Consider the following 20264-nt stretch of genomic DNA (forward strand, 5'->3'; position numbering starts at 1 on the left):
TTCTAATGGAAGTCAGAATGCCAAAGTACTTGAAACTGATTTTATCCCTTTTATCTTTGTGAAAAATGAGAACGTTTCATAAGTAGTTAACATTAACCAGTACCTGCTGCTCAGCACTGAATGGATATGCAATGAACGATATCTCAAATCATACAGCCTGTTAAAAGTCTGACCTATTATGCCTCATTTTACAATATGTAATATACAGTATCTCACAGAAGTGAGTACACCCCTCACATTTCACCAACCATTTTAGAATATCTTCTAAAGGGACAATACTATAGAAATGAAACGTGGATATATTTTAGAGTAGTCCATGTGCAGCTTGTATAGCAGTATAGATTTACTGTCCTCTGAAAATAACTCAACATACAGCCATTATTGTCAAAATAGCTGGCAACAAAAGTGAGTACATCCTAAATGATAACAGCAGTATGTTGTTTAACCATGCAAAGCTACATGTCCTATTCATCATGTTCATGTTTTTGTTTGCTTGACAGGACCTTACAAAGTTGTGTATCTTGTATTAGAGCAGTTAAAATTAGGTGCTTTAAGTACAGTTCTCTCATACTGATCACTGGATGTTCAACATGGCATCTAATGGCAAAGAACTCTCTGAGGATTTGAGAATTAGAATTGTTGATCTCTACCAAGTTGGCCAAGGCTATTAGAGGTTCAGTAACACCCTGAAACCGAGTTACACTACAGTGTTCAGGGTCATACAGAGGTTTTCCAAGATGGGTTCCATTCAGAACAGGCCTTGCAATGGTCGATCAACGAAGTTGAGCACTCGTTCTGTGCATCAGGTGCAGAACCTGGCTTTAAAAACAGATGCATGAGTGCTGCCAGCATTGCTTTAAAGGTTGCAGAAGGTCAGCTTGTCAGTGCTCAGACTACACTGCAACAAGTCGGTTTGCATTGGCATCATCCCAGAAGGAAGCCTCATCTGAAGCTGGCTCACAAGAAAGCCCTCAAACAGTTTGCTGAAGACAACCTGTCCAAGAGCATGAATTACTGGAACCCTGCCCCCTTTTCCAGAATAGAGCTGTGCCTTTACAGCTTGTAACAGATACTCTGCTACAAACATTTGTTTGGTTTTGATTATCATGTCTATCCTGTTGAAATCATGCGTTTAAAAGCCATATTAGTGTAAACTTTCTAAGCACACACATCTAAAGCATGTGCACAGTAAGCAGCTGTCACACAGCATGTGAGTACTAAACTAGTACCTTCTCTTTCATGTCTTATTACGCTTAAACAGTCAAATACACACAAGTTTATAATAAAAACACAAGAGTTACTAAAACAGACAGCCATGTCTGTGAAGGTAAAGTGTTGGGAAAGAAATTGCATGTTTATATTAGATCTGTGTGGCAGCAGTGTAATATACAGTAAATAAATCCACTGCCCTCTTGTCTCTTCTGAGGCTGGGACTCTAAAGCATGTTCTGTGCTCGTCTGTGCAGCCAATGACAGAACAGTTAGCATGCTTTACTCGAACTTTTGCCATGGCATTAGGACTGGTACACCATTGTCACTTAAGAAAACAAATGGTGGGTAGAAAATATTATAATAAGATCCCCAAACTATGTCACGAGGGGAGCAAAATCTGAGCAGCTCATTTTTTCACATGCTTACAGCAAAAGGCAAAGTTACTGGGTTGTCCTTTTTCACATTTACCGGATTGGTAGATGCACCGTAGACCCATTTACAGCACTTAAACACAGAAAAAGTCAGATTTTCATGATATGTCACCTTTAAAAGGGATATTTCACCCAAAAATGAAAATTCTGTCATCATTATCCAAACTTGTATGAGTTTCTGTCTTCTGCTGCACAAAAAAGAAGGCAACTTGAAGAATCAGTATGAAAAAAAAAATAAAAAATACTGTGGAAGTCAATCAGCTGTTTGGATACACATTCTTCTTTTATGTTCAGCAGAAGAAAAAAACCTATATATGTTTGGAACAGCTTGAGGGTGAGTAAATGACAGAATTTTTATTTCGGGGAAAGCTAGTCCTTTAAGAAGAGGTGTGCTCCTGTAGGCTTGGTTGTCAATAAAACAGGTGGGGGGAAAACCCCACCAAACCTCATACTAATACTGCTACACTTTGGTTCTCACTGCTTCTTAGCTTTAAATTAAAATACATTTTTAACCTGAAACATTTTGACAAATACAACATAACTAAATTGCTGCTAAAGGGGGGTGTTGCATATAAAGAGTCCAGTCTTGCCTGAAATTAATCACAATTCAAACTCTATAAGTTAATTTAGTTCAGACTGGCTCCAAACTAATTTGGAATATAAAGAATTGTTGTTGTAATGGGCTCCTTCCATCAGTGTAAATCTATGGGATTTTTTCCAGTTTTATTGTCCTCCAGAGAAAAGCCTAATGTGGGGATTAATAAATATGCAGGAGAATTTTGAGGAACGTGTGTAAATGTGTTGTTGAACTGTTGCTGAATACTCAGGTAAATGATAATGGTTTTGGAGGTTATGTGTGGAGTTTCTGCAGTCTGGTATGATCTTCATTGGCTGCTTTCCATCTGTTAACATGCTTGTAAACACAGAACTGGTTAGGGCTCAAAGTCCGCCCTGTGGGCTCGCTGCCACCACACTCGCAACACCTGCCAAAAAAACAGCAGAGGGGAAAAAAATCATTAGTATCAATCTGTACACAGTACTTAATATATTTATATATTAATGGTTAGGTATTTATGGTAAACTAAAATATACTGTAATGTTTAACATTATTATAAACTGCACTTTTTTTTAGAGAGTACTTAAATGTGTTTAGAAACAGCAGTGTTGCCAAGTCAGCATTTTCCCCGCAGGATTGGGCTATTTTTATACTGTTGCAGAAGGTTTTATTTCGACAGAGGGGAACTCTCAAAACACAATTTTGGAGCTATTTTCATAACCAATTTCCTCCGGAATATGATTGGACTAGTTTAAGCTGTAATTAGGATAGTTTTAATTCGCAATTGGGCTGGTGGACTTGGCAACCCTAAGGAACATTCATGAAAGCGCCTCTCTTTAAGTATAATTGTAGTAATATATTATCTGCAAGTAGAGTTTATATATATATATATATATATATATATATGCCAATACTTTTAAGATTTGTAAAACATTACAAGTACATTCAATATAATTACACTTTTTTTTTTTCATAAGGGAGCCTTTGATGACAGTCTTTGTGTTATGTGTCTGTTAGGATCATTTCTCCTTCAGCTCTTGAAAAATTCAAGTAAATCTTCCAGTAATCTAGAATATACAGTATCTCACAAAAGTGAGTACACCCCTCACATTTCAGCAACCATTTTAGTAAGGGACAATACTATAGAAATTAAACTTGGATATATTTTAGAGTAGCCAATGTGCAGCTTGTATAGCAGTATAGATTTACTGTCCTCTGTAAATAACTCAGTATGTTGTGGAAACCATGTCCTATTCATCATGTTTATATTTTTGTCTGCTTGACAGGACCATACAAACTTGTGTATCTTGTATTAGAGCAGTTAAAATGTGGTGCTTTAAGTACAACTCTCTCATACTGACCACTGGATGTTCAACATGGCATCTCATGGCAAAGAACTCTCTGAGGATTTGAGAATTAAAATTGTTGCTCTCCACAAGGCCAAGGCTATTAGAAGTTCAGTAACACCCTGAAACCCAGTTACACTACAATGCTCAGGGTCATACAGAGGTTTTCCAAGATGGGTTCCATTCGGAACAGGCCTTGCAAGGGTCGATCAACGAAGTTTAGCACTCGTTCTGTGCTTCAGGTGCAGAACTCGGCTTCAAAAAACAGATGCATGAGTGCTGCCAGCATTGCTTTAAAGGTTGCAGAAGTAGAAGGTCAGCTTGTCAGTGCTCAGACCATACGCCGCACACTGCAACAAGTCGGTTTGCATAAGCGTCGTCTCAGAAGGAAGCCTCATCTGAAGCTGGTTCACAAGAAAAGCCCGCAAACAGTTTGCTGGAGACAACCTGTCCAAGAGCATGAATTACTGGAACCATGTCCTGTGGTCTGATAAGACTATAAGATAAACTTGTTTGGCTCAGATGGTGTCCAGCATGTGTGGCGATGCCCTGGTGAGGAGTACTACAGTCAAGCATGGTCGTAGTAGCATCATGGTCTGGGGCTGCATGAGTGCTGCTGGTTCTGGGGAGCTGCAGTTCATTGAGGGAAACATGGATTCCATTATGTGCTGTACATTCTGAAGCAGAACATGATGCCAAACAGCAGTTTTCCAACATAATGACAATCCCAAACACACTACCAAGATGACAACTGCCTTGTTGAGGAAGCTGAAGGTGAAGGTGATGGGGTGGCCAAGTATGTCTCCAGATCTGAACCCTATTAAGCACCTGTGGGGCATCCTGAAGTCTAAGGTGGAGAAGCACCATGTGTCTAACGTCCAGCAGCTCTGTGAGGAGTGGAAGAGGATCCCAGAAACAACCTGTATAGCTCTGGTCAATTCCATGCCCAGGATGATTAAGGCAGTGCCAGACATCAGTGGCAAAATATTGACACTTTGGAGAAGTTCACTTAAGGTGTACTCACTTCTGTTGCCAGCTATTTTGACAATAATGCCAATAATGTATGTTGAGTAATTTTCAGAGGACAGTAAATCTATACTGCTATATGCACGTTGACTACTCTAAAATATATCCAAGTTTAATTTCAATAGTATTGTCCCTTGAGAAGATATACTAAAATGGTTGCTGAAATGTGAGGGGTGTACTTACTTTTGTGAGATATTGTATGCTCCACATTGCTTAACACTGATAAGACAGTGTGAAAAATAAGGATGAAAGTCCATGTTTATGGGTTTATTCATAAGCACAATGGTTTGGTGAAGAACAGACCAGGTTACCGTGACTTAACAGAGTTAGTATATGTGCACGATGACCCTGTTTATCTTGTGCTAACATGGCAAGGTTTCAAAGAGCGGTGGACTGTGTCTGATTTACCTGGGCCAATAGCGTGTTGTTAATGATGGCTGAGTAATCAGCAGATACTCTGTTCCTGATGTGTCTCTTTCTCCAGGTAAGCCAGGCTCTCTGCAGCACACGGTGCTCATACTGCACCAGAACCATAGAGATAAAGTTAAAGAAGTCCTGGTAATGTCAAATTATAGTATAAATGTTAGCACCTCATTGGGTGTTTGCTAGCATGTTCTGTCTGGTTTCTTGCAAGAGTTTGTTGACCCTAGATGTAGAAAAAAGATTCAAAAGCTGTCACTGGAGCAGCAACCTTTTATACACTCTTGCAAATACACATATATACTCTTTAAATACCAATATGTACCTTTAAGTTACCAATAGGAACCATTTCAGGGTAAATAAGGTATGAAGGTTTTCCCTTTGAACATCGCTGCCCCAGTGACAGTTTTTGATTTTTTAACATGTAAGAAAGCCTATGGGTAAGACTTCCAGTTCATTAACCGCTATAGGGAAATAATGAGAAGAATGACAACGTGCAGTAACCGGTAAAACTGTTTGCACTACAAACCAGTGTGTTCATAATTAAGATGCAAATATGGTAAGACACAACATTTGTCAATATCAAGAAGCAAAACGAGCTGTTTTGTACAGCTAAAAATAGCTTGACTCGGATGAGACCACAAGCCAGACCAATAAAATTTTCTTCCCGCTCTTACAGAAAGAAAAGTTAATAAATAAGGTTAAGTTGGCTTGAGAAACTGTTGTCTTTTCTAACTCATCGGACTTATGGCTTTCCTAAAAATGAAACTCAAATTTTCCTTCTATGTACTATTTCTAATCCATTCAAACTCATTCATTCTTGCTAATCATGTTAGAAACAGGCTATCAACATGCTACAAACATGTTAATCATGTTAAAAACATGCTAGCAAAATGTTAATCATGTTAAAACATTTAACATGTTAATCGTTTTAAATAATGCTAGCAACCTCAAACTTGGAAATCTTTTTAATACTTTTCAAACTTTCTGGTCCAGCTTTCTCAAGCTAACTTTTAGTTTGTCTTGACAAACTTTTTTATCTAGTCAATATCTACAGCAGGGGTGCCCAACCCTGTTCCTGGAGATCTACTATCCTACAAAGTTCAGCTCCAACCCTAATCAAACACACCTGAACCAGCTAATTAATCTCTTAGGTAGCACTTGATAATTACAGACAGCTGTGTTGGAGCAGGGCTGGAACAAAAGTCTGCAGGTAGGTACCTCTCCAGGAACAGGGTTGAGCACCCCTGATCTACAGTGTACAGTCGTGGCCAAAAGTTTTGAGAATGACACAAATATTAGTTTTCACAAAGTTTGCTGCTAAACTGCTTTTAGATCTTTGTTTCAGTTGTTTCTGTGATGTACTGAAATTTAATTACAAGCACTTCATACATTTCAAAGGCTTTTATCGACAGTTACATTTATGCAAAGAGTCAGTATTTGCAGTGTTGGCCCTTCTTTTTCAGGACCTCTGCAATTCGACTGGGCATGCTCTCAATCAACTTCTGGGCCAAATCCTGACTGATAGCAACCCATTCTTTCATAATCACTTCTTGGAGTTTGTCAGAATTAGTGGGTTTTTGTTTGTCCACCCACCTCTTGAGGATTGACCACAAGTTCTCAATGGGATTAAGATCTGGGGAGTTTCCAGGCCATGGACCCAAAATTTCAACGTTTTGGTCCCCGAGCCACTTAGTTATCACTTTTGCCTTATCGTCACCTTAGAATTATAAGGTTCTATCTGACATTTTTGTCAAAATTGAGTTATTCACATATTCTTATTCTGTGACAACTTATTTACATTATTTGATGTTTCTTTTGTAAGCTGTGTACATTTTGGGCCTTTTTTAGACAACTAAAATGGTTCTATCTACAGAAGTCTATGGAATGCAAAAACTTTGAAGCTCTATATCTCAAAAGTGCTCAGAATGCAGATAGAACCTTATAATTCTAAGGTGACGTTATGGCACGGTGCTCCATCGTGTTGGAAAATGCATTGTTCTTCACCAAACTGTTGTTGGATTGTTGGAAGAAGTTGCTGTTGGGGGGTGTTTTGGTACCATTCTTTATTCATGGCTGTGTTTTTGGGCAAAATTGTGAGTGAGCCCACTCCCTTGGATGAGAAGCAACCCCACACATGAATGGTCTCAGGATGCTTTACTGTTGGCATGACACAGGACTGATGGTAGCGCTCACCTTTTCTTCTCCGGACAAGCCTTTTTCCAGATGCCCCAAACAATTGGAAAGAGGCTTCATTGGAGAATATGACTTTGCCCCAGTCCTCAGCAGTCCATTCGCCATACTTTTTGCAGAAGATCAATCTGTCCCTGATGTTTTTTTTTGTTTTTTTTTTATAGAAGTGGCTTCTTTGCTGCCCTTCTTGACACCAGGCCATCTTCCAAAAGTCTTCGCCTCACTGTGTGTGCAGATGCGCTCACACCTGCCTGCTGCCATTCCTGAGCAAGCTCTGCACTGGTGGCACTCCGATCCCGCAGCTGAATCCTCTTTAGGAGACGATCCTGGCGCTTGCTGGACTTTCTTGGACACCCTGAAGCCTTCTTAACAAGAATTGAACCTCTTTCCCTGAAGTTCTTGATGATCCTACAAATTGTTGATTTAGGTGCAATCTTAGTAGCCGACAATATCCTTGCCTGTGAAGCCATTTTTATGCAACGCAATGATGGCTGCACGCGTTTCTTTGCAGGTCACCATGGTTAACAATGGAAGAACAATGATTTCAAGCATCACCCTCCTTTTAACATGTCAAGTCTGCCATTTTAACCCAATCAGCCTGACATAATGATCTCCAGCCTTGTGCTCGTCAACATTCTCACCTGAGTTAACAAGACGGTTACTGAAATGATCTCAGCAGGTCCTTTAATGACAGCAGTGAAATGCAGTGGAAAGTTTTTTTTCGGGATTAAGTTAATTTTCATGGCAAAGAAGGACTATGCAATTCATCTCATCACTCTTCATAACATTCTGGAGTATATGCAAATTGCTATTATAAAAACTTAAGCAGCAACTTTTCCAATTTCCAATATTTACGTAATTCTCAAAACTTTTGGCCACGACTGTACATGTAACTGCCCACTAATTAAGTGTTTCACTATTTTTAATCATCTGTCACCTTTATAAGCTCACTAAAGAGTAGTGTAACAAATAAATGTATGGTCATAAAAAACATCACTTGATGGTTACATTTGAAACATGAATGCAAGTAAAAAAGTGTGTGCAAAAGTAAAAAGAAATTTAAAAATTGTGGGAAAAAAAAGGAAAAAATAAATTTAATAATAAAATGTGTTTAAATATGGCTTACACACATAGGCTGGACCTATTTATTTATTATATATAATAAATAGGCTCCAGCGTCTCCGTGAGCCTAAGGCATATGGTTTGGAGAATGGATAGATGGAAATAAATAAATAAAAAAGGAGTAATTACTATTATGTACACATACCTAACCATACATTTATGCAGCCACTCACAGATCTTTAGTAGATAGATTAGTTTGATTAACATACAGAATGATTGCCCATATTTTACAGATTTTTGGCACCTAGAATATTCTGGAAAAAAAAAAACATGACAAGCCTTTGGGAACAGAAGTGCTGTTTCTGTTATCTCCTTAAAACTCAACAAGCAAACTAAATAAATTAACCTATATTTCCTGTTGCATTTTGGCAAATTAAGCACTTCTGAGGAAACTTTGTATATATAGTATTTATAATGTTGATTCATGTTGATTATTTACTTGTTGGGCACACAGCAGTGATGCTTCAGTTTGGTTTTTCCAGCACATCCAGTACAGACGGGTCAGTACAGGCTGTCCTCTTCTCTCCATTGCTGTGATACTGATCATGTGATACAAATATCACTAATTATTGGTCATATTAGCAACATATTCATAACCATTGTTTCTCAAACAACCAAACACATGGTGGTACCATTTTGAGATCAGCTCTATTCATTATTAGGGCCATATTGTTGAGTTGTAAACATTTGTATATGCAAACATGTTATTGTGTGTGTTTGGTTGAGTCCAATATATTTGACTTTTACATGTAGAAAACCACTGCAGTGTTTACCTGTGTGAAAGCTGTTGTTGATACACTTTGACCCAATGATGAAAAGTTCTAGATACTGCTCTGCCCTCCAGCCAGAGACTCACAGCCTCTTCCATCTGCCTCTGCGCTTTACGTTCTGGTGGGAAAACAAGTTTTTTGACATTTGAAAGACAGTCTAGCTTAAAATTTAAATGTAAAACTTCATTTCAAAAATAGCAAATGTGATTTTGTAAAATATATTGCTTGTAAAGTACAGTCAAGCCTGAAATTATTCACACCCCTGGCAAATTCTGACTTAAAGTTACTTTTATTCAACCAGCAAGTATTTTTTTTTTTTTTTTTTTTATTAGAAATGACACAGACGTCTGTACAAGATGTACAAGAGGCATCATTGTGGAAAAAATTATTACTCATCTTTTATTTACATTTGAACAAAAAGTGTCATGTCCAAAATTATTCATACCCTTCTCAATAATCAATAGAAAAGCCTTTATTGGCTATTACAGCAATCAGACGCTTTCTATAATTGCTGACCAGCTTTTTGCATGTCTCCACTGGTATTTTTGCCTATTCATCTTTAGCGATGAGCTCCAACTCTTTCAGGTTGGAGGGTCTCCTTGCCATCACCCTGATCTTTAGCTCCCTCCACAGATTCTCAATTGGATTTAAGTCAGGACTCTGGCTGGGCCACTGCAAAACGTTAATGTTTTTTGTCTGCCATTTCTTCAACACTTTTGCTGTGTGTTTTGGGTCGTTGTCGTGCTGAAATGTCCACTGGTGCCCAAGGCCAAGTTTCTCTGCAGACTGCCTGATGTTGTTGTTGAGAATTTTGATGTATTGCTCCTTTTTCATGGTGCCGTTTACTGTGATTAGGTTCCCTGGTCCACCGGCTGAAAAACACCCCCAAAATATTAGGTTCCCACCACCATGTTTGACAGTGGGGATGGTGTTCTTAGGGTTGAAGGCTTCTCCTTTTTTACGCCAAATGATGGCTACATCATTGTGGCCAAACAATTCAATTTTTGTTTCATCTGACCATAAAACAGAAGACCAGAAGTCGTCTTCTTTGTCCAGATGAGCATTTGCAAAGGCCAAGCAGGCTTTTGTGTGCCTTATCTGGAGAAGTGCTGTCCTCCTTGGTCTGCATCCGTGAAACCCAGCGGTGTGCAGTGTCCTTTGAACTGTCTGCCTTAAGATGTTTCCACCAGCAGAGCCCAGATTCATCAGGATGATCTTGGTGGTAATTACCTCTCTCACTATCCTCCTGGCCAGCACAGGTGTCACTTCTGGCTTCCGACCACGTCCTCTGAAATTTTTCACACTGCGGAACGTCTTGTATTTTTAATAATACTTTGCACTGTAGCCACTGGAACTTCAAAACATTTAGATATGGTCTTATAGCCATTTCCTGACTTGTGAGCAGCCACAATGCACAGCCGCAGGTCCTCAGTGAGCTCCTTTGTCCTAGCCATGACTGTCCACAAACCAACAGCAGAGAGCTTCTGTTTTTCACCTGTTGAGTTGATTAAAACAGCTGTTCCCAATGAATTAGGGTAATTAGGATGCTTTAGAACAGCTTGGACTATTTGGAATGGTATAGAACTTTGGATTTTTCCATAGACTGTGACAGTTTGCAAAGGGTATGAATAATTTTGGACATGACACTTTTTGTTCAAATGTAAATAAAAACTGAGAAAAAAAAAATTTCCACAATGATGCCTCTTGTTTATCTTCTCATTATCTTTTGGGAGAAGCCTGTGTCATTTCCAGAAAAAAAAAAAAAAAACTTGCTGGTTGAATAAAAGTAACTTTAAGTCAGAATTTGCCGGGGGTATGAATAATTTCGGCCTTGTCCGTGCTATCTTTCTACAGCAAATGTCACTTGGTTTGATATTGTGTTATCTAATGCAATGCAATGTAGTTCACATTATATTTGCATGAGATGATTGACCCAAATAGCTTATTTAACTGCCTGCATTACCTCATAGATAATTTCTATGTTATCTAATAGCATTCACAAGGCAAAGGTGTAAAAATACTAGTTTACCTTTGGCCCACAGTGACCACGTCCTTAAAACAAACCGGGATTCATTTCTTTTCTTCTTTGCATGAAACATGTCTGCTACTTTCAACAGATCCCTGCTGTGTGTCCAATGCCTGAACCACTGTAAAGAAAAGTAAATACAGTTTATTTTAATGTATTGGTAAATTTGATTAGTTAGCAATATTTAAAAAAAATGAAACTAAATAATTATGTTTATTTTAAATTTATTGATATTAACTATTAACTATATGTGACCCTGGACCACAAAACCAGTCATTAAGATTTTAGGATTAGGATTTATACATTAGCTAAATACTGTCATGATTTCGAAGAGAGGACTCAAATGCAGAATGTTAGTGATGGTTATTTATTGAACAAAGGTCAATGACAAGAGATGGTGAGGAGGGGGTGAACACAGTCCAAACAATAGGCAGGGAGATACTTGAAGACAGGCAGACGGTAAGGATGACAACTGAGTCCAGGCTACAGACCAGTAGTGAGCAGAGCTGGCAAGAAACTGGAAGTAGCAACTGGGCCAGACAGGAACCTGAGTGGAAGTGACTCCAATGTAGAGATCCCACAGGTAATGCTCACATCTAGCAGAGAGGGCGGACCAGGAGCACCGTCAGCAGGACAGGACAGGACTGGACAAAAGAAAAACAACTTGACAGGGTATTTAACTGAAAATATAATAGAAGACAAGCAGGAAACTAGATCGTTGAACACAGGTAGAATACACACAATGAACTGGCGAAGACAAGAGGGAAGGTGCATGCTTATAAAGGGGACAGGATACATGAGGACCAGGTGCAGACAATAAGAAAACGAGGACATAAACAAGACAGACAGGTGACAACATTCAGCTAAACAAGGGGGCGTGGCAACAGGTAACAAGGAGGCAGGACGAGGGGAGCACATGGCAAATACAAACAAAGACAAAGCCATGTGCTCAAACACAACACAGACAGTGAAACACTAAACAAAGACAGGACAGACAAGACTGTCAGAGGAGATCCCTGACAGTACCCCCCATCCAAAGGACGCCTCCAGGCGTCCAAACCGGGCAACATCACAGGAGGCACCAACTGGGGGGTGGGAGGGTAGCGGATAATGGAGTCCCAAACTGGCCAGAAAACATAGAGGGAGGGAAGGGGTGGGTGGGGACAGGACCAGGCAAAATGTTCATGGCTGACCAGGGAGGTCCTGGCCTAGGGGAACCTATACTAGGAGACACAGAGGGTGGGAAGGGAGGGGTGGGAACTGGCCTGACTGGTCTGGACCCCCAACTAGACTGGGTGACAGGGGTAAGAACGGACACAGGAGCTGGCTCAGGGGCTGGAGCCGACACTGGAGCGGGCTCAGGGGCTGGAGCCGACACTGGAGCGGGCTCAGGGGCTGGAGCCGACACTGGAGCGGGCTCAGGGGCTGGAGCCGACACTGGAGCGGGCTCAGGGGCTGGAGCCGACACTGGAGCGGGCTCAGGGGCTGGAGCCGACACTGGAGCGGGCTCAGGGGCTGGAGCCGACACTGGAGCGGGCTCAGGGGCTGGAGCCGACACTGGAGCGGACTCAGGGGCTGGAGCCGACACTGGAGCGGACTCAGGGGCTGGATCAGGGACGCCCTCCAGGGCAACAAGCACTGGTTTAAGGGCTGGATCCGAGACACTCTTACCCTTCGGGGCTACAACAACTGGCATAGGGCCAGAAACGGAAACGCCCTCCGGGACTACAGAAACTGGCCTAGGGGCTGAATCCAAGAACTCAGGCTTGGTGGCCATCCTGGCCTGGAGTTCAGGAACGGCGGCCATCTTGGCCGGGGATTTAGGCTTGACCGCCCTCCTGGGTGTAGACTCTGGATGCTCGGGCGAGACGTGACTCGGCTCAGGCTTGACGTGGTTTCGATGGGACTGACGTAACTTGACTTGACATTAAAGGAACAACAGTGACTAGTCTTGACTTCGAGGGAATAGCAGTGATTTGACTTGACTTCCAGGGAACAGCTTTCTCTAAGGTAGGCTTGGGAACAGCGTTCTCTGGAGCGGACTGGATAACTACGCCCTCTGGGGCTGACTCGGGGACTGCGCCCTCAGGGGCGGTCTCGGGGACTGCCCTCTCAGGGGCGGACTCGGGAACTGCGCCCTCCGGGGCGGACTCGGGAACTGCGCCCTCCGGGGCGGACTCGGGAACTGCGCCCTCCGGGGCGGACTCGGGAACTGCGCCCTCCGGAGCGGACTCGGGAACTGCGCTCTCCGGAGCGGACTCGGGAACTGCGCTCTCTGGAGCGGACCCGGGAACTCCGCTCTCTGGAGCCAAAATATTAAGAGCAGGCCGCTCAGGAACAGCATCTGGGGTCACTACAGGAACAGCAGACAACTCTGAGACGGCCTCCTTGACCATAACGGGCTGAGTGAGAGCCGCTGGAATGATCTTCGTGGGCAACGCTTTGAGAGTAGACTGTTCAGGAATGGTCTCTGAAGACATGACTTTAACAGGAATCTCTGTTGACTTTACATGACTTGCAGGGACAGCTTTGGACTTGATATGACTGGTGGGGATGGCGTCCGTAGAAGTTATTGGGAGAGCAGATGGTATGGAACTGGCCTCCGTGGCCAATACTGGTGAGGTGAAAGTCACTGCATTGGCCTCCGTGGCCATGACAGGAGGAGCAACCAGCTCAGGAAGAGCTTCTGGGAACACAACACGGCAGGCAGTGTCGTTTTCAGTGGATGAGACATGACAGAGGTGCACACAATCTGTGGGAATGGTTGGACTCTTTGGCATAGTCTCAATGGGCAAAACAGGGAGAGAATTAGACGGAACAACACCAGCCTTTCTCTTCTTCCGCCTATGACGTGTCTCAACAGAGTGCTGGGTCGCTTCTGTAGTATCTGTAGCGGACTTGACCAACACAGGGAGAGAGGTAGAGAGCCCGGTTGACTCAGCGGAGATAGATGACTTGGTTGATTGTGACAAGTAGGAAACAGACCCTACAGAATGAGGGATGAAACTAGACTTGACAGATCCTTGAATGACAGAAGTGCGCTCAGTAGACACTAGTAAACTAGAGGTTGGCTTGGTAGATTCGGAGATACTTGGTGCATACTTCATTGACTGAGTGATGACTGAATCGGGGGTGGCAGGAATCAAGTCTGGCTTAGTGTTGACTGGAACTGACTGAATAGCTGTCAATTTAGCCATCTTGGAAATGTCTGATTCAATGAGGATAGATCTCGGAATGACTGGAGTGGACCTGACTGGATCTGGAGTGACGGGAGGAGGACTGGCTGGCTCCAGTGTGACTGGAACAGGCTTGACAGGATCTGGAGTGACTGGAGTGTGTCTGGCTGTCTCCGGAGTGACTGGAATGGGCTTGAATGGATCAGGAGCGATTGGAGCATGTCTGGCTGGCTCCGGAGTGACTGTAATGGGCTTGAATGGATCAGGAGCGATTGGAGCATGTCTGGCTGGCTCCGGAGTGACTGGAATGGGCTTGAATGGATCGGGTTCGATTGTCTCCGGGATGACAGAAAGGGGCTTGCCTGGATCATCATCATCGTCGTTATAGTCTACTGAAGCTGGCCTGGTAAAGACCTTCTTTGGTCATAACAGAGTGGGCTGATGCAGTCCTAAAGGACACGAAACCACTAAAAAGTGGTCTTGAAAGTATCACTGGATGGGAGATCTCAGGGTCCAAAGACAACTCTACATGGGCCTTTCTTCCTCTCAGCTTAGGACAGGTTGATGTGAGTTTGTCATCCTCTGTAGTATCTGCAGCTAACTCGGCCGACTCAGGAGTGACTGAAACAAACCCAGCAGACTTACACCTGACAGGAACAGACTTGATAGGGTGAGACTTGGCTGGCTCAAGGTTGGCAGGGAAGGTGTCAGAGTCACTGATGGATGCAGCAGACTGAGCCCTCTTCCTTCTGGCCCTTCGCTTCTGAGTTGGAGTTAGAAGTGGATCTTGATCTTGACTTGGCAAGGGAAGTGGGGTAGAGTGGTTGCTGCATGCTGGGCCAGGTGGTGGAGGCGGCATTCCCCACTGTATGCGATGACCAACATACTTGGAGAAATTCCAATAGTTTAAAAACTTGAGGTTGTCCATCTCCCACTTAGGTACCGGGTCATCCAAGCAGGCATTGAATATGTCCTTGAGGGTGGTGTCATCATAATCAAGGCCTCTGGACATAGTCCAGAAGTGCTGGGTGAATGCTCCGATATCCCAACCCTGTTGTCGAAGAGCTGCAAGGCCCCGCTGGCGAGCGAGCCTTTCTTGAGTATTGATGGGTGGCAGGATTCTGATGCTCATTCTGCTGAGTCCAGTGTGGCCAGTTCATTCTGTCATGATTTCGAAGAGAGGACTCAAATGCAGAATGTTAGTGATGGTTATTTATTGAACAAAGGTCAATGACAAGAGATGGTGAGGAGGGGGTGAACACAGTCCAAACAATAGGCAGGGAGATACTTGAAGACAGGCAGACGGTAAGGATGACAACTGAGTCCAGGCTACAGACCAGTAGTGAGCAGAGCTGGCAAGAAACTGGAAGTAGCAACTGGGCCAGACAGGAACCTGAGTGGAAGTGACTCCACTGTAGAGATCCCACAGGTAATGCTCACATCTAGCAGAGAGGGCGGACCAGGAGCACCGTCAGCAGGACAGGACAGGACAGGACAGGACTGGACTGGACTGGACAAAAGAAAACAAACAACTTGACAGGGTATTTAACTGAAAATATAATAGCAGACAAGCAGGAAACTAGATCGTTGAACACAGAGGTAGAATACACACAATGAACTGGCGAAGACAAGAGGGAAGGTGCATGCTTATAAAGGGGACAGGATACATGAGGACCAGGTGCAGACAATAAGAAAACGAGGACATAAACAAGACAGACAGGTGACAACACTCAGCTAAACAAGGGGGCGTGGCAACAGGTAACAAGGAGGCAGGACGAGGGGAGCACATGGCAAATACAAACAAAGACAAAGCCATGTGCTCAAACACAACACAGACAGTGAAACACTAAACAAAGACAGGACAGACAAGACTGTCAGAGGAGATCCCTGACAAATACATAAGCTTTCCACTCATGTATGGTTTGTTGGGATGGGACAATATTGGCTGAGATACAACTATTTGAAAATCTGCAATCTGAGGATGCAAAAAAAAATCTAAATATTGAGAAAATCGCCTTTAAAGTTGTCCAAATTAAGTTCTTAGCAATGCATATTACTAATCAAAAATTAAGTTTTGATACATTTATGGTAGGAAATTTACAAAATATATTCATGGAACATGATCTTTATGTAATACCCTAATGATTTTTGGCATAAAAGAAAAATTTATAATTTTGACCCATACAATGTATTGTTGGCTATTGCTACAAATATACCTGTGCTACATAAGACTGGTTTTGTGGTCCAGGGCCACATATAATAAACATATAATAATACTGTAAACAATTGTTTCATGACACTTTAAAACGTATAGACCTTTTTTTTTTTTTATTAATAAATCAACCAGCCAAATGACTGATAAAATCTTAAAAAATTACTTCAGTAAGAACTGACTGGATCAAACCTTGTGAAGTAATTTGTCATTGAATGTTATAATTGTTTTCCATTCTATGGCCACAGTTCTCCAGCGATGAAAAGCTCGATCGCTGACTTTGCTTTGATAGATGATGAGCAGGCTCTCCAGAGCACACTGCTTCTGCTGACCCTGGATCAGTGCTCTTCTCCACTGCATGAATACAGCAGCCTGCAGTCTCATCTCAATGCTGTACTGGAACCAGGCCTCTCTGTACCTCAATCTCTGCGCTGATACTGTTTGTCCGTGCCATGCCAGCAGAACCCTGAGTGCAGAACAAGACCTGATGAAGCCAGTTGCTTTAATCACAGCACAGACATGCTAGTCATTATTTTTGTAGCTTTTGCCAAACTATTGAGGCCAGTGTTGGTATCACATGCATTTTAGATAGCAAGTAAGCAAAGTCAAAAAAAAAAAAAAAAAATCATAGAAAGTATTTTGGAGGGGAAAAAAGCAGTATGTAATATATCAAAAAAAAAAAAAAAAAAACATTTTAATCTGAATTTATTCATAGATTTTGATTTCTGTTCTGCAAAGTAGTCTATATTTAATAAGATAATGTCTCACTTGCATATTTAAACATAACATTCCATTGTGCAATTCTTAAGGGATTAGTTCACTTCCAGAACAAAGATTTGCAGATAATGTACTCACCCCCTTGTCATCCAAGATGTTCATGTCTTTCTTTCTTCAGTTGTAAAGAAATTATTATTTTTTTTTTTTGAGGAAAACATTTTAGGATTTCTTTCCATATAGTGGACTTCTATGGTGCCTGCAAGTCAAAATGTAGTTTAAATGCAACTTCAAAGTGCTCCCAGCTGAGCATGCAGTATCTAGTGCACAGTTACTAATTTGGCATACAATAGAAAACAGTATACATAAACTGCACTAATTTTAGTAACATTTTACTTAAAGACTGTATAGAAAATTTGCAATTATTCTTAATGCATTAAAAATACCATATAATACTTAGTTTCCTTTCATTTTACATTATAATATTTTTTATGTAATTTATATACAGTATCTTTTTTAGATCTATGCAAATGTATTAAAAATAAAAAACGTAAATTATTCTATTGCATAAGTATTCATATCTGGGACAGTTGAAATTTAGCTCTAGTAGATGTTACATCACTTCGAGTGAAGTTAACCTGTGGCAAATTCAATTGAATGGGTATGATTTGGAAATGCACACATTGTCACCAGCCACCGTCTCACGCTCCCAATCACCAATGGTGCCGACCAGTTTGAACTTCCAAAATGCAGTTTAAATGCAGCTTCAAAGGGCTCTAAAAGATCTCAGCCGAGGAAGAATGGTCTTATCTAGCGAAATGATCGGTTATTTTGTAAAAAAAAAAAAAAAAATACAATTTATATACTTTTTGACCTCAAATGCATACCTTGTCTAGCTCTGCAATGCACATGCGTACTCTGTGCACTATGGTTAAATACAGTTAAGGTATTTTGATAAACTCCCATCTCATAGAGGTGTATAAATTGTAATTTTGTTTTTAGAAAATAACTGATTGTTTTACTAGATAAGACCATTCTTCTTCAGCTGGGATCGTTTAGAGCCCTTTGAAGCTGCATTTAAACTGCATTTTGTGAGTTCAAACTCGTGGGCACCATAGAAGTCCACTATATGGAGAGAAATCCTGAAATGTTTTCCTCAAAAAACATAATTTCTTTACGAAATTACATCTTGCATGACAAGGGGGTGAGTACATTATTTGTTCATTTTTTCTGGAAGTGAATTAATCCTTTAATGTACCTTCGTAATCAGCAGGGTAAAATCCGTTTCTTTATTGTTTTTTTGTTACTATCTTTACCTGTGGTGTCTTGAGGCCTGTAATCTCACCTCCTCTGCTGTGTCTGTGTCCAGTGATCTTTGCTCCTGAGTCTCTGACTGAATGCTGTTTTCCAGCACAGAAATGTATTTCTCATCCTCCACATGATGTTTCTTTGCTTTCTGACCCGTGAGATGTGCCATCTCCACTGATGCACCGCCAGACGGGCCCTCTTCCTCTTAACAAGTCTCTCTTTCCACACACTCAGATAAAGACGGAGATGTCGTGTGTCTCTCCAGCAGCAGATGTGATGCAGGTGAGAGTGTGCATTGCTGAGTTGGAGTTGCCAGAGGCTGAAAGCTCTCCACTGTAGTCTCTTTGTCCAGACCTCCTCCAGCCCTCTGCTCACACACAACAGCTCTGACTGATGCCTGAACTCATGGAGCCACTGAGAGAAACATCTGTGGGTACAACAGAATGTATCTTCATTTATCCTTTGTTTCAGTGACTGTCATGTGAATTCACCAAAGAATGTTTTTTATTGAAGTTATAACAGTGTGTAGTTTTACCACTGAGAGATACAGCCCAATGTATAGTATCAAAAATGAAGGAATTTTTATATTATATTTTACAGATGTTTTACCTGCCTTGTGTTTCAGGCTTTAAGGAAATTTCAGTAATGTAATATGTACTGATAATTTCATGGCAGGACATTGTCTGTTATTCTAAGATTTTTTTTTTTTTTTTTTCTCTTACAGTCCATGTAATAATGTTTACATTCACATTATCATATCAGTTTGGGGTCATTTATTTATTTTTTAATAAATTAAGGCCCAGTTTCACAGACAGGGCTTAGACTAAACCAGGATTAGGCCATTGTTCAATTAGGACATTTAAGTAATTGTTATAAACGTGCCATAGAAAAAAACATAACTGGTGTGCATCTGAAGACATAACAAAGGCACTGGTATATTTTCTTTCAGTTGAAACAGCTCAGACTTACATTTTAGTCTGGGACTAGACTGGGACTTAAGCCTTGTTTGTGAAACCGGGAGTAATACTTTTATTCATCAATGATGCATTTTTTTTTTTGTCATTTCCACCCACACCTGTGCTTTAAGGCTCTTTGGTGATAATGCTGAGCTCTTCTGAACGATTCCACTGCTTGACTCCACACGAGAAATGATCTTCTCTTCATGACAGTCTTCCTCCTTTTATCATAATCACATAGGAGAGCGTGTCGACGAGCCCTGACTAAAACACAATGCATGCTTTTATTGGTGAGGCACAAATCATGTATAAAACACAGCATGAGGCTTCATTCATAAATCATGAATGAAACAGTTAGTACTTTGGCATTAAATAGAAAACAATATAAACTGTACTAATTTTAGTAACATTTTACTTAAAGACTGTATATAAATGCATATCTAATTATTCTTAATGCATTGAAATTAATTAAAAATACCACATAATACTTTTCCATTCATTTTAAATTATACTACTTTTTTACTTTTAATAGATATTTGATATGCAATGCATATACAGTTCCTTCCAAAAGTATTCATACCCCTTCCTTTTTTCACATTTTCTTACATTAAACTGCTTTAAATTTTTTCCACATCAATCTATACACCATAATGACGAAGCAAAAAAAAAATATTAAAAATTAAAAACCTAAATGATTCCATTGCATAAGTATTCATACCCTTATCTGGGACAGTTTACATTTAGCTCAGACGCATTCATATTGCTTGTCGATGTTACATAATTTCGAGTGAAGTTAA

At 41.0% G+C, this 20264-nt stretch overlaps 1 protein-coding gene across 1 annotated transcript; it reads right to left on the bottom strand.

Annotated features, from left to right (window-relative positions):
* Positions 1-320: 320 nt before the first annotated feature.
* LOC141287560 (uncharacterized) lies at positions 321-19714 on the bottom strand. Its single transcript, XM_073819723.1, has 8 exons — positions 19587-19714; positions 18549-18938; positions 16682-16955; positions 11105-11222; positions 9079-9193; positions 8745-8844; positions 4979-5089; positions 321-2625 (listed from the first exon to the last, which is right to left on the bottom strand). Exons 1-8 carry the CDS (start codon positions 19673-19675, stop codon positions 2575-2577), a joined length of 1248 nt encoding a protein of 415 aa, XP_073675824.1. The 5' UTR covers positions 19676-19714; the 3' UTR covers positions 321-2574.
* Positions 19715-20264: the final 550 nt, after the last annotated feature.

This window comes from Garra rufa, chromosome 15, assembly GCF_049309525.1.
Source record: "Garra rufa chromosome 15, GarRuf1.0, whole genome shotgun sequence".
In the NCBI taxonomy this organism is placed as follows: domain Eukaryota; kingdom Metazoa; phylum Chordata; class Actinopteri; order Cypriniformes; family Cyprinidae; genus Garra; species Garra rufa.

Coding starts and splice junctions, on each gene's coding strand:
- LOC141287560 (XM_073819723.1), bottom strand. CDS start 19,675: ATGAAGAGAAGATCATTTCTCGTGTGGAGTCAAGCAGTGGAATCGTTC. Junction 5,090..8,744: donor CACTGCTGTGTGCCCAACAA/GTAAATAATCAA, acceptor GTTCTGGTGCAG/TATGAGCACCGTGTGCTGCA. Junction 2,626..4,978: donor ACAACACGCTATTGGCCCAG/GTAAATCAGACA, acceptor TTTTTTTGGCAG/GTGTTGCGAGTGTGGTGGCA.